The 20,607-nt window shown below is 33.8% G+C and overlaps 1 protein-coding gene across 2 annotated transcripts in view; it reads left to right on the plus strand.

Annotated features, from left to right (window-relative positions):
• LOC138336702 (potassium voltage-gated channel protein Shal-like) overlaps positions 1–17,981 on the plus strand; it is a 70,419-nt gene extending 52,438 nt beyond the window's left edge. Inside the window, exons 2-5 of one of the 2 annotated variants that reach the window (XM_069286255.1) lie at positions 2,398–2,560; positions 4,044–4,226; positions 6,123–6,296; positions 8,901–17,981. In XM_069286255.1, coding sequence (XP_069142356.1) covers positions 2,398–2,560; positions 4,044–4,226; positions 6,123–6,296; positions 8,901–9,185 — 805 coding nt within the window. In that variant the 3' untranslated portion in view covers positions 9,186–17,981. The remainder of the gene's footprint in view (positions 1–2,397; positions 2,561–4,043; positions 4,227–6,122; positions 6,297–8,900) is intronic. The other variant, XM_069286254.1, reaches the window with a different exon arrangement.
• The last annotated feature ends 2,626 nt before the right edge of the window (positions 17,982–20,607 follow it).

Below are 20,607 nucleotides of genomic sequence, written 5' to 3' on the forward strand. Positions count from 1 at the left end.
CATGTATTTCAGAACCTTCCCCTATACAGTTTTTCTCATTGTATTCAATTTGGTCTTCATAAAAATGCAAAAACCGAAGAGAAAACAAATCTTTCTTATATGTGCAATTCAGGAAAAACACTTTTATTTATAATCTCTTTAAAGTCAAGTCTGAAAAACTACAAAGTATATTTAAAGAATCTAACAAAAAGCCCACCCAATAAATAAGAGCAAAATTAAGCAACTTCCATAATGGTTTTTGAAGATGTCACATTTTTACTTATCTAGTATAGTCAGTCACTATAGAGATGCTAGATATCATGATAAAATCACGATTAACGTCCTATCAACAGAAAGAGACTTTGAATAGGGGTGTACAGCGTGGTTCAGTGTGTAACTACTTGTACAGTGTGTACCTACTTGTACAGTGTGTACATATTTGTACAGTGTGTACCTACTTGTACAGTGTGTACCTACTTGTACAGTGTATGCCTTGGCAGGTTGCGTATTATCCGTGTTGTGTCTCTTTGCATTCTCGCATAATATATGTCGACCGTAAATCTATTGGAAATTACCTACAAATCGTCGTTGTAGTAAAATATTGCGCTTTATTTTCACATTTGAATTGTAAGACTACCGGAACCAATGTATTAACATACGCCAGGGTCGTCTTCGTAAATGTGACGTATATATCGAATTACGGTGTTTCCTTTTCACTATCATGTCAAACACATGTTTGCTTAAGTAATTCGAAAGTAATAATATGGTGGTTACGGTAGTTTTAATGGTGATTACTTCCCCAACATTCCTTCCTTAGACATTTCATAAGTATTGAATGACTCGCAAGTGATCGAGGGCGCCTTAGTGTGGTCAGAGACTAGTCTCTATACGAATGTGGCTAAGAGAAATAGATGAATAAATTAGAAGGTAATGTTGACACAGTTAAGTAGATTCCATTTAACAAATAACTGAATCATATAAGAATATAATCACTGGTAGCATTAATGGAGACAGTGGGGAAATACATTGTAACCAAATTGTTTTATTCAATTTTATACCTTCATCGTCTTTGGAAAGGAATCGTTGTGTATACCATTTTCGGACTAAATGGCACCTGATGACCTTTTAATGATATATTTCATGTTTTTATTTGGACTATGATGCCATGTAATAAAAATGTGTCAATGAACACCTTGTGCAGAAACCCTGAGGTAAAACATATGATGAATCGAATATATGTATTATCCTATGAAGAATGCAATGCCCATTCTTAGAGGAGGAATTGTATTTATTCCTATATTATTAGATATTGCATTATGATATACAAACTATATTGATGAAACAATGATAACTTTTGAACGGGGATTTAACGACTCACCTGGTATAGAAATACAATAGTATCTGTCAGAATGAGGCCATAATGTTGTACCTGTTGAATGTGGGCACATTTCGGAGACACACTAGTCTATTATTTTTTGTTAAGACTCAACGGTGTATCTCTTGTTTGTGAACACGACAACCTCTCGTCATCGGAGACACACTAGTATTTTTTGTTTAGAAACAACGGTGTACCTCTTGTTTGTGAACACGACAACCCCTCATTTTTTGAGGCACACTAGTATTGTATTGTTCAGATTCCACGGTTCCTGTCGTTGGTGTGTGTGGTGAAGTAGTTACATTAATAAGATTTCCATGGAAAACACAATAGTATCTCTCAATATGGGGACACAACAAAGCCTCTGGAAGCATCTAAACAGATGGTACAGTTTTATAGGGAACGTAACGATTTATGATGTATTTAAGAACACAATGAACAACATTTATTAGGCCTCAAGTCATTTGATTTAGGTAGAAAATGAAGCCGAAAGCTTACATAATGTAATCGACGCTAATTACGCGAGGGGCTTTCCGCCGTGAACTTTTCCGTCGCACGTCACGTTTTGTAGGTATATAAACCATGTTTACAAAACATCCAAACTCTATATATATCGCGAATATACAACCTCGAGCTCCGTCAAGTGTTTACTGTTGTATATATTCCATCTTTGCATATTGCAGAGTATGCTCCCTTGCGGGTAGGTATCGATTGTTACGTCATTATTTTGTGAGCGCAATTCACGTCATTTTCTCCAAAACGTATGACGTTACGCTCGCAAACTCATAACGTCACAATCAATACATACCCGCAGGAGTAGATAACTCTGTAATATGCAAAAACGGAATATCAGGAAATTTAGCACTTCCAAAAATATCTAGGTTTATACTAAGTTATATAAAACTTAAAATACATCAAGATATAACTGATCATATGATTTCATATTTATGTCACATGTAGCCGTGTCATAAGTAACCATTGATACGTATTACAAACTATAGACTGTATCATACCTAACCATTGGTCTGCTCTTGTCGTTCCAGTTATGGTGACATGGTACCCAGGACGATAGCCGGTAAGGTAGTGGGAGGAGTCTGCTCACTAAGTGGAGTGCTTGTCATCGCCTTACCTGTACCCGTAATCGTATCTAACTTTAGCAGGATCTACCATCAGAACCAGCGGGCCGACAAACGCAAAGCACAAAAGGTAGGTCAACACCGTAGTTACATGAAAACCGTCCGGTTTGTTTACTAAATTCTCATCAATAACGCATATCTTGTGTTCCGGGTTTGTTTTCCTGCTTGTACTTTGGTACTGAATTTTAATGTTTTCATTCCTTGAGAACTTATCAGTCAAAGTTACAGGGTCAATAATTTGAGTAATGGAATGAAAATCAAATCGAATGAGTTTTATGTTTACTTAAAGGTTAATGTTTTATAAAATACACATGGGAGTACGAGTTTATTGACTCTGTATCTAAATTCGGTAGGAAATTCAGAGAAAGGTATTTAAGCTACATATGCCATAATTATTCGGGAATATTGACCATTTATATTTCTTTGGAAAATTAATGAAACCCACAAGTATTGGTAAAATAATCTATGAAAGTGATTAAAAGCTACAGTCAAAAATAAATGAAGCTTCATAAATCAAGAGTCAATAGTCAAGAGTCAAGAAGTTTTATTTAGAGTCGCATACATGAGGAACATAATAACATTAGCACTGTAGTGCTATTCTTGCGACAAACATATGTAAAAATATCACAGTACAAACAGGTAATATAAAATATAATATAGATATATATAAATATATATGAATATAAATATCATAACAATCCTTGCTTCCTACGCTCTATATACTGTATGGTTAAAGGGAATTCTATAGAAAATCACTTTAAAGTTACTGTTAAATTACTATTAACTATTTAAGCAGACACAAATATCATGGTTTATTTGGAGTTCATATCGTAAGATTGAGTAACATATTAGAAGTTTGTCTGGATATGGCGCTTAGATGTTATATAAAAAAAATCATTTCTGAGAATTTCTAAATTAGTCTTGGTCTTCTCATTCTAAACATGTTATTTTGTTTACAAATAAGTGTCTGTTAATCTACATAGAATTAAAGTCATTTTTTTCCAATTGAGTAGCAATTGTTCCTCAAGGTATATACGTGTAGCACCGAAGAAGAAAGTGATCAGTAGCAAAAACGATACTGCTAAATTAAGCGTGGGTATGATATATCAAACAGGGCGATCAATAGTAGGTCAAGCAGTCGCTATTACGTAGGAAGAATTTACTCAATCATCGATAGTTGATACGTACAAAAAAGGATGAATGTCAAAAGCCAAATTTTGACATATAATCTACCAATATCATTAAAATTCCACTATATAGTTTTGTATCGATCCTTATTTAATGATGGTGATCAATAGGGTCTTTAGGCGTAGTCCTTAAGAAATACTTGAGGTTGTCTAAAAAGATTTTCAGATTAATTTTCTGAGAAAAATAGTGATATACATGTATATGAAGTACCTTTCTTGGGAATTTGCCATATACACAAAGAATGTTTATTAATCGGTTTGCGTCCATGCCATATCATGACGAATAACGAAAATCTAAACTGCTTAATAATATTTTACTTTAAAAGATATGCAGTGGTTGTTAAGTGACATTTGTTTTGTTTACAGAAAGCACGACAGGCTCGCATCCACATGGCTAAAAAGGCTAGTGGAGCAGCCTTCCTCCACAGCAAGAAGCGAGCCGAGGAGGCGAGGCGCGCAAGAGAAAGTGGAGTAGAACTAGACGATAATAAACAGAATATGTTAGAGATGCAACATCATCATTTACTGCACTGTCTAGAAAAAACCACGGTAGGTCAATCACAGCGCCATCTCGTGGCGATGGACAGCAGTCCATTCCCAAATAACACCCAGTCTGCCTTGAAATGTGCGCCATATATATTATAGTTCATGTACACGTATATTGCATGGAATAATGCCTGCTGACCACAACAAACGATACTTAGTAGATTCACGTGCTAAACTCGATCTGACACAGTAATATTGCAACATACGTAATTGTTTTTTATTTAAAAGTATGTTTGCCGTCTTGGTAGTTACTTAGCTAATGTGTGAATATATTCATGTATCATACATTAATTACATCTTTATTTCTTCAGTATCGCATTCTAAAATAAATAATTCTAATCACTGCTTTTCTGTGCTACTATAGTATTTTGTCGTGTAGTTGAATCATATATATTAATCTATAACTTCTTTAAACGATATCAAAATATGTAGCTAAATTATTCTAGTCTTAAGTGGGAGATGTGCTTGGAAGTTTAGGAGAAGTGGGGAGAAAGGGTGGGTGGATCGAGGAATGACGCAGGTGGTAGGATGATAGGCATAACGTGAAGGGAGATTAATGTATATATATTTCAGCAACGTCGTTTGAGATCTTGATCCTTTTCCTTGCAAATGTGTCCTAACGGAGTGCTTGTCTTTTCTTGCTTTCGTTCCTATATATATCTATGTATACTTACACAGGCAAAATATCCTCCTGAGACTGCATATGATTGGAGTATATAAGATCGTTTTGGAATAACTTTTTCAAAAACAACTAGTATAACTATAAAGTATTACGATTTGTTTAAAAGGTTTTGCCAAAATTGAAAATTTGATTTGATTCGTTAAATGATCAACATGGAAATGAAATGTAGCTTCAAATTGATTTCTGTTTCAGAAGAGAAAATAACACGGAAAAATCATTGTTTTCTTTCACGCATGATCTTTTCGAAAGTAATTTCTCCTATTCGCATGGTTGTTTCTATTCTGGACTAACCTGTTAACATGATTTTTAATTGATACTAACGGAACGGAAACTCCTCCCTCAAATGCAATCTCCAGGGCGGAAGTAGATTTGAGTAGAAGTGACTAGACGCCTAGATGTTTCCAAGTGACTCCCTTAGTATTCAATATATATGCTTACTACGGCTGCTTCATATCCCTGTAGTAGAAAACCAACATACAGATCTATACGTATCGACAATATCAGTTAATTCAATTCTAAATAACGCAAAGTTTAAATTAGGCTTATCTACTGTTTAATTCAACCTTTATATTTTTTTACTTCATATTTATCACTTTTTCATACATAAACATTTTTTCCACATTTATCTCATATTGATTGTATTTTGTGCGACTTTGCTAGGTATATTGCACTTGCTGTTTTACATATCAAGAACGGCCAATCGTATCTTTTTTTCTAAATACAAGAAAACTAATAGCAATCTCTTTTTTCACATTGTCAATTTGTTCTATGTTACCACCTCGGAATGTGACAATAACACGTAACTTGTTGAACATTTTTCTTACTGATATAAAACAGAGGAATCTCGTTATTCCAGCTACTACCAGACTTCTTGAGCCATGACTTTTATGTAAAGATTGTCTGCATTATTGATGACCAAGTCAAAAGTGCAGTTGTTTAGCTAATCTGTTCCCTGTGTCCTAACGTTGCTTGACTAACAAGGTTCCTCTGTTCTCACTTCATTTTGAAGTAACACACCCTTCAAGATTCTTGTTCAATTCAGCAGGAGGCATATTGACATGCTGTTTTTGGGAAGGATGCATTGGCCTTCCTTGAAAATTATTGAAAAAATACACGTATTCGTGTACAAAATCACCAGGGTATCAATCAACAGAGATTTAATTTCCCAAACAAAGTTAGGGCCCAGACAACTGTAGAACCAATGTGCCCTTTTGTAGGACCGTGAATTCGGAGATATAGAACTGACTTTTAACGGAGCCCTTACGAATAAGCCATCGGAGACACCTCCGCCCTCTCCGGATCCTTCATTGACCTCTCTGGATCCCAAGGGGCGAAGTACTGGCTGTTGCGCTCGTAGGTTCTCATCACATCGGAGATATTTAGTAAGTAAGGTAAGGAAATCTGTTGACGAAGTATCGTCCTCGCTTTCTACTTATTTCCAACTGGTTTATTTCTGCGTCTATGAGACCAATGGACCAACATCCGGTGTGACTACCGTGCACGTTGTCTAGGGAGCGGCTATTGTTTTCATCCCTTAAGTTTGCCGACTTATTTCCGTAGTTATATCAACATCATCAACAACCAGCTCCTTATACGAGGGTGGAAACCACCCCAAGGGAGTACTGATTATATTTAGTTCTTACCTATAAGAGTGGAAAATGTCAAATTTATTTTTTCGTCATTATTTAACAAGTAAGATCGATATCCGCTTTGCATGTTTACATCTGCAATGGTTTGACTTGGTTTTCTGCGTTATTACAAACCTGACCACTGCGTGCAGTGTAGCAGTTCACAACTTTCTCCTCTGTCCTTTTGTCGTTCGTGTCTCTTCTTCTGTATGGTTTTATTGCATGTTGACCGCTGTTATTTTACTCCGATATAATTAACAATCGGACATTCTCAACGACATAGCACGATTTTTCTTAACCAGAATGCTGTTTTAGTAGTTATTTTCTATTATGCATTTGATTTCACACATATAATTTGTGTTTTGAATATGACAATAAGATTTCTTTCATATTCTTATCATATGTTTCAAAATTTTTAATGTTTTCTTGAGTAAAATTTTTTGTGGGTTAATAATTTTCAATTCTTTTGAGTAAATTAGAGGATTCAGCCTCTTTTTCAATTTTGTTAACAACGACCAACGCAAAAACGTTAACATATCAACTGAAACAATATTGCAAGGTAAGCATTTGATTTGTGATTTCAATAGTCCGTTAAACATTATGGTATAATTAGAATAAGTATTATAATATATTTGTGTATATGATGTATAATATACGATAATATTGAGATATAACCTTTGTGATATAATAATTACTTTGATAACAGAGGTACATGTATGTTTCAAATTCGAATTCCAAATACCAAAGCATTAGTTTTAAGTTACAAATATAATCTGTGGCTTGTTAAAAGCTAGAGTAATCGGCAAGGATAGTGTCTCTTCTTGGAAATACCGTTATGTAAAATGTTGCAGAACCAAGTATGTTTAGTGTATTTTGAAAAGGAAGCGATACCGACAGGTTTGTATATAATGTCTCAAAATACACTTAAATAGGGTCAATACGGGGACTATTGTGTTTTAATTTATGGAAAGAGAGACCCATATTTCACTGTTGCATTGCTAGGAAATAAACCTAGATTCAACCTGGAGTACAATTTCCGCAAAATCAGAGTTCAGTGAGACGTAAGATATTTCAATTTGCAATGACGTTTAGAGATAAGAGAGATAAGAGAGAAATATACTTTCAATTGACCCATGGAAATAGAGTTTTAGGGAGAATGTTTTCCATTATGTCAAGGACGATAGGAAGAGATTTAATAATAGAGAGATATGACGAAGTTTGATGAAGTTGAATGATTGAGGCAAGGCAGAGTGTGGGTGGCGGTGATAGCAATCTATTATTCAACCCAATAAGTTTCATTGATTATTTACTCAAACTAGATGAGTTGAGACATAGTACATCTTAAGTGATACTTCAAAGGTGAGTTTGCATAGTGGACGACGAGAATTGGTCGAGGCAATTACTAACTGGAACAGTTCGAGTAGGTTGTTAGAGCGTTAATGTCACCCTAGCTGTATTGCGACCCCAAGTGTCTAATTCAAGATTTCCAAAAATAGCGTGTTGTGCGCACGTGTCCGCTATTGTCACCTGCTCACGGCTTTGCATATCAAGCAGAAATCGAATACATAGTCTACCTTCCATTAACCTAGTCCATTTATCAACTGAAATACCTTGCCAACGAACGTAAATTAAAGAAGCAGAATGTAGATTCTTTACTGTAGGTAAACGCCAATAATTAATAGAAGCCAGGTCTGAATTTGTACTTTTACTTGACTATACTTTTAAATAAACAGCTTCCAGTTATAAATGCAATGTAAAAGCAAATGGGCTACGAATAGTAGTCAAATTATTAACCAATTTTGAAATGACAAACTAAAGTCGCTCTAGGTGTTACCTCACTAGGGTGTGTAAACAAACAAACATCAACTACTATGGAGCTTATCATGATTTTTCCCATTGTGAAACATGCATAGTTATGGGAAAATACAATTATATGTATTTATCCTTTCAGGTAAAGTTTATACAAATATAACTACCCCTGATATTGTGTCCTTGTAGTGTGTCCACATCTACATGTCCACTTACTAATTTCGATATTGTGCGCCACGCTCTGGCTAGTTTTTACATCTAGATTAAATGTTGTAAGAGTAACCTGCAAAGTGTATGACTTAGACTTACGACCACGAGGAAACTGGACTTTTATCAAGGACCATTCTTACATTTCCTAACGATCTATTATATATATGCTTCAATGTGTACTTTCAGTTCTCATGTATAACAGAGAATTGTATGGCATTTTTTATTGGTACAAATATTTCACTTCGTATTCTTTTATTACATTTCATACCTTAACTCATTGCTCTTTTACGGCGACTCTCATTGGTCATATCATATTTTAACTCCTTGTTCTTTTTATACATTTTGCAGAAAGCAGACAAGGATGATCTGAACGATATACAGATTCGTATGCCAACTATAAATAGATCATCGAGATCGAGTTTAAACGCTGTAGGGACGTCTAGTAACAGCAAACCTAACAATACTCTTACCGTAACTACAGCCATAGTAACACTTCCTACGCCGAGCACTACACCAGAGACGGAATCGGCCCAAACCCAGAGCACCAGTGGCACTATTTCACCCAAATATGGTAGTCCCAATCCGGGGCTGGTCCAGAACCCAGGAAACGTCATAAGGATTTCCACCTTGTGATAACGGCATACGTAATGTATATAGAAATATTGGCGTGTTGTGATGGCAACCCATGGTTTATTACGTCATGATTCGGAATACATGCGCAAAAAACGTGTATGTTCGGGTTGTTGTAGAAACGAATACCAGAGTAGACTTTAAAAATGTTTTTCTATTTTCTAAAAAATTGGAAGTTCATCAGCAAAGAGTTCTAAAGAGAACGACTTTATTCCTACGTAAACATCTTTAAATTTGAAGAAATAAGGGGAAATTTTCTTGCTTGATTCATTCTTCTGAGCTCTTCAATCAAAAGCTGAACAGGAATTAATCAAAGAAAGTGTAGAAGATGGGTTTTGTACATCAGGCGGAATATGCCGGTTTTTCCTGTCCTAGGCCGGATTGTCACGACGAAAGTCACATTACAAGTTTTTGGCCTAAATATCGGAATGTTTAAAGGATACCAGTTTCTTTCTTAATGTGTTTCCTAATATCCAAGTACGTATGACGATGACCCTATCTATACATCGGTAGGTGTGGTTGTTCCTCAAATCGGAAGAGAAGAATGCTACCTGAGGACAACAACACAGGAACATTTGAACATTTGACTCATTGCGATACCGGAATTCTACTTTCAGTAACATACTTCACATTCTTTCATATCATGTGCGACTGTTTTCACTAAATCCGCAAGGCTGTAGAGATAGTATTTACATTTTTGTATAGTCCTATTCCATGATGATCTCATTACAGGCTTTTCTTACACCCTTGTTTGATTGATATGGATGAGCATTCGATTTTTTAATCGCTATTTTATCATGTTCAATTTCTTGAATGATGAATGGTATAATTGTCTCTTTTTTTCTCTGGGTTGAAGTTTCTTTGTCTAATAGTGGTGAATATCCAGGGAGTGATGCTTTTTGACTGTGATTGGATAGACGCATGTACAATGTAGTTCATCCAGTCGCTTGCACCACAACTGAACAATGTGGGGTTCTGCTTATATATACGATACCAGTCCAAACCGATGAGCTATTAGCGCTATTGTAACACTGATTTAGCATATATTTCTATCTTCTAAGCATACACAATTTGAACCAGCTTGTTCCTAATTAAACTCACCTTCGTTTAAATATTGCAATTTATTTTGATGACAAAAATCCATTTTTTAATAAATGGCGAATTGGTGAACTAGCTTGAATATAAACAGCTTGCTTCAAATAGTTACATGTAGATATGATCAAAAAGTTTTTAAGTAATAATTTTCTTGCAATCAAAGATTTATCAAATGTATTGAAAGTATTGTATAAATCATGAGACACTGAATTTTTTCTGCATTCATAATTTTATAATCATATAATAATGGAAAGGTTTTAACAAAATATTTCTAAGGTTTGACCTTGATTACTGCTACGTAATGTTACTAATTGAACACATCTTGTAAACATAAATTACAAAGGAATCACTCGTCGGGAGCACCTCGTGTTAATCTATTCGTACCAAACGTAACTCTGACCCCGAACAGAACAGTTTTTTTTTCATTAAAGAATATATTGTGTTGATTTCGAACCGATTTTGGATTGAAATCTACATCATTTTAATGTTTGGCATCTGTGTCTATACCCTTGTGTGTGATTGACTATGACCTGTGTGTTTTATCTTTAGCTAAATGCGCTACGCTCCTTGTGTACAAGTAGATTGTAAGTTTGCCCACCTGGGATTATCATGTAAACAACAATGAAGACTGCAGATCTTCTTCAAAATTGTTACTCTTTTTAAATCAAACACATTTTTCTTTTATATTTTCGCTTCTACATACATTTAATTTACATCTGTACGAAGTCATGAAAGTGTAAGATTATTAATTACGTATAAATGAATGAGCGAAAGATCGAGAAAGGGTGAGAATGTTGTCATGTATACGGGCAATGGATAACTCAACCAATGTAAGGGTTACCATGACCTGATTTTGACTTTTATATCTAATTTTTAAATGCAAATATTGCTTATTGAGTGTGCACACACATGGAGGCGATTTCCCTTATGCTTGCATTTCTTTACTATAAGGGTAACTGTGACGTCATTTAATAGCAATGATACCATATTTGGATAAAATATTAATGAACAGTTTGATACCCTAAAAGGCATCGGCCTATCTTTTTACTTGAGTTTATTTTTTCAATAAATACAAAGTTACTGACGTTTTTCGCATACATAAAACATGAGGATGTCACGTGGCGATATGTCATTATGCTTTTGAGGCTATTTATCGATGTTAATCGCTAGAACGCTGTGATCACATCGGATAATTCGAGAATATTGATATTGTTGATCACACACAAAAACTATTGCAGCATAAAGAACGTCTTTGTGAAGTTTTTTCTCTGTATGTCATTATAGGATAGTTTTGTTTTCTTTCTAACGACGTCAAAAGATACTACCTCTTAACATTGGTTTTGCACTGAATACTCGAATAATACATTTCCAGATTGATTGATCCGCCAGCAGGTTGTTTTAATTGCGCATGCGTCATCTACACCATAACTCCACCCAAAAAATCATTTTGTTAGTTTTCGAATTGTTGTAGCCACATGGGCCAGAGGGACGTTGCCTGAATTTAGCTTAAAATGTATATTTCGCTGACTCATCCTTTGCTATTAACTGATATTATACATTGAAATGAATACCTGTTTATTTAAAAGAATGAAAACCGATTGATTCAGATGACATAAATGCTAAGAAGTTTGACATTATTTCCAACCGTCAAAACATCACATTTTCGCTATTTGCATGGGAATTCTAAAGAAATGCTTGTATCCGTATGTGTGTAAAAGTTGTATATTGTACTAAACATTTGTTTAAAACGGGCTATTGAATCCAGAAATCTGCTTCTTGTACTTGTTGTCCACTATCGAGGCATTTCTATCACAGATTTTTCTTTTTTTGTAAATCTAAATTGTGGAGAATATAATCCATAAGCAATATCCTACACTCAAAACTCACTAAAGTATTCAAAGACTATTTTGCCAAAAATATGTTCTAAAAGACGAATTTCAAGCAGTTAGACAAGTTCTCGTGTTGCAGATTGATTGAGATTGTAATAGGGTAAGGGTGGATTGATGCAGTCAAACCTGTCTTAGCAACCACCTCTGTATAAAGACTACTTGTTTAACAGGACGACATTCTTAGAGTTCCAAATGGCCATTTTAATCTTGACCTGTGAATTAAGACCACTTTGGTCCCTTCGGTGTTTTGTAGACATGTTTGACTGTAAATGGTAAGGTATTTAAAGTTAGCGCCATCTTATGGCTTTATTCTTGATTAGTATAATGTTCCATTCAAATAAATAGGTTTCCCAAGATGCTATTCCTTATACGCTATAGGATAACTAGTATTAATTTACGCATTTAACGAAGTACGATTCACTTACACGTATGCTTTTATCTTAGATGCATCCGATAACAAAAGTTAAGAACAAAAAGTGGAAATAATAGCAGGAAATGGAATCGCATGTGCAGTTTTTCGATATGAAAATTGGGCCCCACAACAACATCCTATCGCTCAATATGAAATAAACTGTGCGCCAATTTATAATTTTTCTCTATAAAAATGAAAATTTGACAGTCAGATAAGTTACCTTTATGTACAGAAAAAAATATCTTACCGCACAAAATTTCGTCTCTCTTTTTAAACAGATGTAAATAATGTTGTACATATGCCGTCTCTCCTTCAACAAAGATCAAGTCACTTTCTCTGTCTCTCTTCAAACCCCAAAATACTGATATGTTAACGATAATGATATATTGATATTTTACGAACCTCTTTTTGAAGTCCTGCCGCACCTAATATGTCCACAAATTTGAACAGAACGCGCACGGATGACATCTCTCGTTGTTTTAACTTTCCAGGGGAAGTTTCTATTAAGTTATTTGTGATAGACTCCATTATACAAGGGGTTAACATTGTGATAAGCTTTCTACGGAAACGTGATATTGTACATAGATAGAAAAGGGAGTACATGTATTTACAGATAATGAATATACTTGTAGAATACAAAATGAACATGACGACCATTGATTGCTTTGATTAAAATCTATTGTTAATTGAATATGATATAGTAATTATAGTTACCAAACTAACTGTAAAGAGAATACATGTTTTCTTCCAGAAAACGTCAATGTACTGATTAAATTCGTATTAGTTGTTATTTAAGGGGTTCATGTTTTCATATTATGATAACCTTCTGCGAAGTTAAAGTCTATTTGAAAAAGCAAAATATATGTGGCGTTTTAGAATCGAGTAAAGCGTGTTGAATAAAATATAAACGCGACAATTTCAAAGCTTTAATATTAAAGATATAAATATTGTTTTATGAAATAGGATGATAGGAGTTTTCAATTATAATATAGCCATGCGTTATATATCTGATTTGGGGGACAGCTATACAATGACATACAGGATGTAAAATAAGTACGTAGATAACAGAACCTGGCCTAAGCACTGCGACATACTTCATTGAACAGTCAAACCTGCCTTAGTGACCACCTCTGTATAAAGACTACCTGCTTTATAAGACCACTTTCACAGGGTCCAAAATGGTCATGGAAACACATTTTGACCAGTGTATAAAGACCACTTGGCTACAAAGACCATTTTTCTTGGCTGGTCACTTGGGTGGTCTTTATAGACAGATTTGACTATATACCAACCATAATAAATAGAGCAACAGACTTAGCACATTTGATGTCGACTCACATTCATTGTCTTTTTATACCTTATAGTTCTGTTATAAGAATATCATGTTACTGCTGTCGTATCCGATTTCATATGTTTATGATATTAATTTTTGTTCATATTGTTAAAGAATCTGTTGAAAACAAGTTTCAGTAGATTTTGATATTGAACTGAGAAAAAGTTCCTATGCGAAAATACATAGACACTATGAAGTTTCAGAGGCAGCTTATACTGAAATAGCATCAATTTGTTTTGATGTTTTTTTAAAAAGATGTCTTAGACTCACATTAGAAGTTACAACAAAGCACAAATTCTCACTCCGATGTTTATGTACGAAATTAGTACAAGGCACACGAACGAAGAGATGGGGAATTAAGTAAAAGCCAAAATGTTCACATAATAGATAGTTCTTAAGACATGCCACATAATAGATATCCCTAAAGATATGTCACCGTAGTCCCAATGTAAAACACCACTTGGTGGATAGTCTTAATCAGATGCCTTGAAAATAACTAGCTCACCGGTTTTGCCAGAGCGTCAAAGCATGAAGCTGCACGCTACACCACGTATACCCTGTAAACACTGACGAGTGTATACAACTCTAATGTGATATTAGAACCTTAATGATCCGTAATATAGTTTCACGTTCTATAACAGTTGTTCACATATAAAAACGGTAAAATGTTGAATATTTGTTTGCCTCAGTTTGTATTCACTTTTAACAGTGCATGTTTACATGAAAATCAATATAATTCTAAACTTCTGGATGTTAAACATCCTTAGCTGGATGAAATTTGGAGTCGCGTTTTAATTATACAAGATGTGAAACCTCATCACACAAAGAAGTAGGTTTACTGGGTTTACCTGAGGAATTAGCTATAAATCAAGTGACTGGTTTGACTGAACATTGTTGAGAGCGAACGTTTTGTAACGAAAATGCAAGAAACTGACATTTCAAACCAGATTTTCTTATGTAACCAAATCTAGATGAAAACTGTTTTGTATTTACGTTTTATTTATGAGAGTGTTGGATAACTTTCTGTTAAGATTTGTTAAAGTAAGCTTTTTAAACTTAACGTCTTAATCGTCCGATATCAATGGTTACAGCTTTGACGGATTAACCCCTGATATTAGAAAACTGTGAAAAACAAATGCCGCTCATTGTTTGTACCATGGATGTACTAAAGCTTATCGTAAATGGTAGAGCAAAATGCTCTTACCACATCTTCCATTGAGGTTAACTAAACACATTGTACAAGTGATGCCCTGCTTTTCTTCTAGTGAAACTTTTTGGAACAAATAATTCTCATAAAGTGTGGAGGCTATCACATTCTACCTTTAATTTACAAGATGCATCATATACGAGCTTAACCAGTTAATTAGTATTTATGACAAATGATAAGTTGTTATGTATAAAAGAGGAAAATTATAGTCTACGCATTTTGAGGGAAGTTGGCAAATAGTTACATAAAGCTACATACAATGTACAATCTTAAGATGAAATCACATACAGTTTTACTTCAATATATATGAAGAAAAGTTGAATAAAAATGAAAAATAGCTAAACAAAAGTATGTAGATGGTAAAGGCTTATATTGCATTTTGGGAGAATCCACACACATTGTATGTATGGGATAAACCCAATACATGAATAGATATCCTCACCACACATACATACATATAACATAGGTACCACCTAGTTACACATTTGGGTAACATATGTAACATAAAATATACCTATAAGCTAGCGACTATGTTGCATAACTGACGAAAACAGGTGTTCCACATATTGGCTATGTACTTAGTCACATTAAAAGGTGAACCTTTATCTTTATGCAGGCAATTAAGGAATAGCTATTTGTTCTCAATAGCCATTTACCTGTAAAACTACCAAAAGGTCAGATGTCGTCGGTTGGGAGCGTAATTGGTATAAAATTATGTGTATAGGGATGGTGTTATCAATGTTTGTAGATGATGATATTGACGTGACTTATTTTCAGGCAGCTTGTAACTAGGGAATCAGGTCGATCATTTTGATACAGGTTGATAAGTATGATTTTGAAATGAGGTTAATAATACCATATACAAGATGTATTTATAAATATTAGTAAATAGTAATTTGAAATTAGGGTAGTAATTCGCTAACTTTACAAACAAAGCTTAAATTAATCTTGAAATGAGATTTGTAATACCATATATGGTAATTTTATAGATAAATATATTAAAATAAGGTTAATGATTATTTAGCTTTAAAAATAATAATAAAAACAATATTGAATTGAGGTTAGTAATTTCGCAATACCATATATGGTAATTCCATAGATATTAATACATATTATTTTAAAATGAGGTTATTGATATTAAATATGAGAATTTATCAGTATAGATAAATAGATATTTTGAAAAGAAATAAATAATACTATATACGGTAACTTCTTAAATATTAATCTTAATATCAAGATATTACATTAAATATTCACTCGTATATTTCACCATAGTCAACTAAAAGATGATGACAAAGAGAAGTTCTTTCCTTATTAGCCTACGTCACCTGATCGACTAGGATTACTGATATCGCCATACGGTAGTTAATTATATGAACAGCTGTTTGTATGATAGGTTTTAGTAAACAGCATCATGATATTACGTGACCTCTGTAAACGTGTGCAAAGTTTTAACGAACTCTATGTAGTATAACACAAAATCATCCTAGTATAGGGATTCAAAAAGACGACAGCGTGAACTATTATAAGTGTAAAGCAGACCAACAGGATTCTTTTAGTTGATGTAGACTGATTAGTTTCCGATCATTCACCATTAAAGTTTTATTCACTCTCAATAAGAGTATACCTATCCCTCACTTAACATTTACAACAACATTGATATGGGATTATCATATTAAACATTTTGTTTGCCAAATTCTGTATTTATTTCAATGTATTAAACACGCCATTTTTACAAATATCTCTGAGATGTACATGGAGGGGTTTTACACTTTTAACATGTTTTTTTAGAAATACGTTGACTTACTCAATCTATGTGCCGTATGCGTTAATGGTCCTCGCGTGCGCTGTCCTATATATGCCATATTTTAATGGCTTCTATTGTACGTTAGCCTCGGCCATGATATTAATGGTATCTGTACCGTACGTTTATCCTTTGTCTGCCAAACCGTGTTTTACCACTATATAGTAATGTAAGCACATGTATGCTTTCCTGTCGATGTTTTGTGAATTTTCTAAATACGCTTTATATGTTTCATTGTGCTCAATGAACCCAACATTTGAATTTTAGTATAAAACTTTTGTAATTTATTGGGAAAAAATATTTATATGACATTGTACGATAGATATTTGCAAAACATTAGGCTATATGGATTGTTATAAAATCCTATAAATTGTATCAAATCGGTGAATTAATATAACACAACAAGATGAGTATAAAAACCTTTTAAACAAAATGGTCGTTAACTTTTACACTGAAAACATTTCTCACTTGGTTGATGGAAATGTCATGAATAAACAAACACGAGTAGAAGTGCGTGTCATCGTTATGCTGGTAAGTGGTATTTATAGCGGACGCTGCTGTTGTTTCGACTGTCTGCTAAGTCCAATAATTGTACATTGTATCCATTTCAGGGTTGGTGATATACTGTTTAAATTCCATTTTAGACATTTGATTCGTACAATAGATCTGAATGTCTATCCATCTCTTTCCTTTTCTCATATTTTTTTTTAATTCGCAAGTGGATTTTTTCACATCTGCACCGTCTAATTTTGCGTATGCAATTTCAGCACGATATTATCATATTAGAGGATTATGTTGGAGAGACTTGGCTCCCTGTGTGTGGTTTACAAGGTTTGACCCGACCATGTAAGTGATATTATGAATGTGAACGTAGCTTGACAGTGCTATCTAAAGGTCGGGCTCTTGTATATATATACATATTGGTTAACGTTGATTGTCCACCTGTTTTTTCCATCTTTTTTGGCAAATGTACATTTGACAAGTGCAAGTAGGCGTCAGTAGAACGAAGGATCCCCGTTGTTAAATTTTTGATTACAAATAAAATCCCAACATTACCAATTCAATGTTTTCTGTGTATTTTTTAATGTTTTTGTTGTTGTTTATTTTATAACTCTGTCTCAGAGTTAACTTCTTTATGGGATGTTAACGAGTTTCAATCAATAAACATTTTGACTCTCCAGAATAATATCTGGACGATCTATCCATCATTTATTCCATGAATATCTAATGATAGAAATCATTAAGTACTCAGTAGTATGACCTTGTTATGTCTGTGGCTAAATGGAATGTCCTCAAGTGAAAAAAATCATCATGTTTGATTTTCCAGTCAAACCTTTATGAACAAAAATCCACTAGCTATTTACAAGTAACATACAGAGAATTAGGTGGTCAAAAATGAAACGACAACAATTGATGACCTATGAAAAGGAGCAAGAGAATAAATCAACTGTCGTTCTTATTGTAAGAGCAATTAGAGAAATGCATTCACTTACATTTTCTATAGGAGAAAAAAACATTAGGAGGAACATAATCGTATGTCCAACCTAAAGTCGTTAACGGATACACATTAACATAAACCCAGGTGTCCCAGAAGGGTAAACGTCCTCAGTTTACCGAGTCGGTATACGTAGTTACCAGTAGTTTATACAAATCACACAAAAGTTCATTTCTGGATTCGCCGACATTTTACAATCTTTTAAGATTTGTTTCGTTTGCATAACATAAGGAATCTTAGCAATGTACAAGCCTTGGAAGTATTGGAGATTTGCATTAAACTCTTATAATATCTATTGCTCAACTGTCCTTGTCATCAAAACTCGTTTCAAGAGGTCCAACATAAATTTACATCAAAATCTTGTTCGAAGAGAGATAACTCTTCCAATCCCGCTTTTGCACTATATGCTGTAATAGACGTAGATATTTTGATGGAAAAAAATTACTACATCATTCACATTTATATTTCAATGTATGTACAGAATAAATAAATCATTTACGCTTTTCGCTTGACATAGATACATATAGCATGTTTGATATAAAATTTCAAGACATTAAACAAATTTTCTGTAGTATAAAACAACAATGGAGCAACTACAAAAACTGCAATCACTCTATGATTAAAGATGCTCCACCGCCGACAGAGCATAAATGATTTTTTTTTTTTTTTTTTTTGCCTAATATATATTAGGCAAAAAAAAATTAAAAAAGCCTAATAATATAGACAGGTTTAGCGGACTATGATTAAAGATGCTCCACCGCCGACAGAGCATAAATGATATTCATCATTTGAACAATAATTTGTGTTTAATTGTGTATATATATGTCTAATTAACACAAAAGATAATATAAAATGATTTCTTTCGTCTTTAGTGCATGCGCAATCAGTACTTCATTCCATATAGGATATAGTGCCATGGAATTTTTTCGGGATGCAATTAATTATTTTTCATATTTTTAACTTGAAGTCAAATTAAAAGCTCAAACTTTTCAGTGGTGGTAACGGTGTAAATTAAGTAACTTTTGTAACTTAAGAACAATACTTAATCGTCTGCTTCTGTTTTTGATAGTGAAAAAATACCATTTGTCAGCGTGGAACATCTTTAAAGGGACAATTCAGTCTAAGAGAACATTAAAATTTGTACATATTTCGGAAAAAAACCAGTTCTAATGGAAATTAGATTATTCGGTTTTACTGTGATATGCCTGAAAAGCCCATGGTTGTGACATGTGTGTAGATGTTCAAACTCGCTCGCTGTCCGCCATTACACATTGTGGTCGAACTTCTTGTATGCCGAACCCTGTCCCTTGCTCGTAGAGTAATGCAACTTTTGTCTAGAACTGCTCAAATCGCTCTGACAGTAGTGTGTTTACCTTATTAGGTGAATTGCCTTGCCTAAAAACCATTTCATCACCTTCTCAGTGGTTATGTAGTTTATTTGCTTAACGTGCGTGACTTTGGCTCATTCATGGGTACAGCGGCCATATTGTACCTACTTAATCGTATTGATCAACGATTTGATATTTCAACGATATTAATTGAAATACTAAACAATGACGTGGAATTTGTCAATATTTTATGTTATATGTTTCATAAGAAATGTTGAACAATACATTTATGCCATATTTTGCTTCTTGGTTATGTAAAAGAATTAGTCTGAGCGAATTGTCCCTTTAAATAAAGACTAGTCATATTATATAACACAACCATGTAACAAAAGGGAAACAATTTCTTTCAATGTTGTGATAACTTTGGCATATATTAATCAAGATGTTTGTAATTGTGTATGCAAAAAATAAGAGTTTTTGCTGTAAACGTAAGTAAAAGAGTATTTCCGGTATTGAACCACCGGATGGCGCGTTAATTTATCAAATTTACAAGTTTTCGCATTTTAACTAAAATTTAACTACGGTGAAATAATTAGACTTATGGTAATAAGATCAAATCAACTTTTTAAATAAAAATTATATGATGATAACGAAAGTACAGAAAGTACATGGCGTCATGTAAAAATACTGAACAAATGATCTAGCTACGAAAAAATAGACAGAAATTAAAACATGCGTTTTTTTGGAACAAGATACATGTCGCTAACTTCAAGCTATTGTATGTGACTGGTATCACTGTCAAGGGGTTATAATCATTTAAATTGGATAAATTGTGCCCAGTCCGTGTGATGTATTATATAAA

This window comes from Argopecten irradians, chromosome 12, assembly GCF_041381155.1.
Source record: "Argopecten irradians isolate NY chromosome 12, Ai_NY, whole genome shotgun sequence".
NCBI lineage: Eukaryota > Metazoa > Mollusca > Bivalvia > Pectinida > Pectinidae > Argopecten > Argopecten irradians.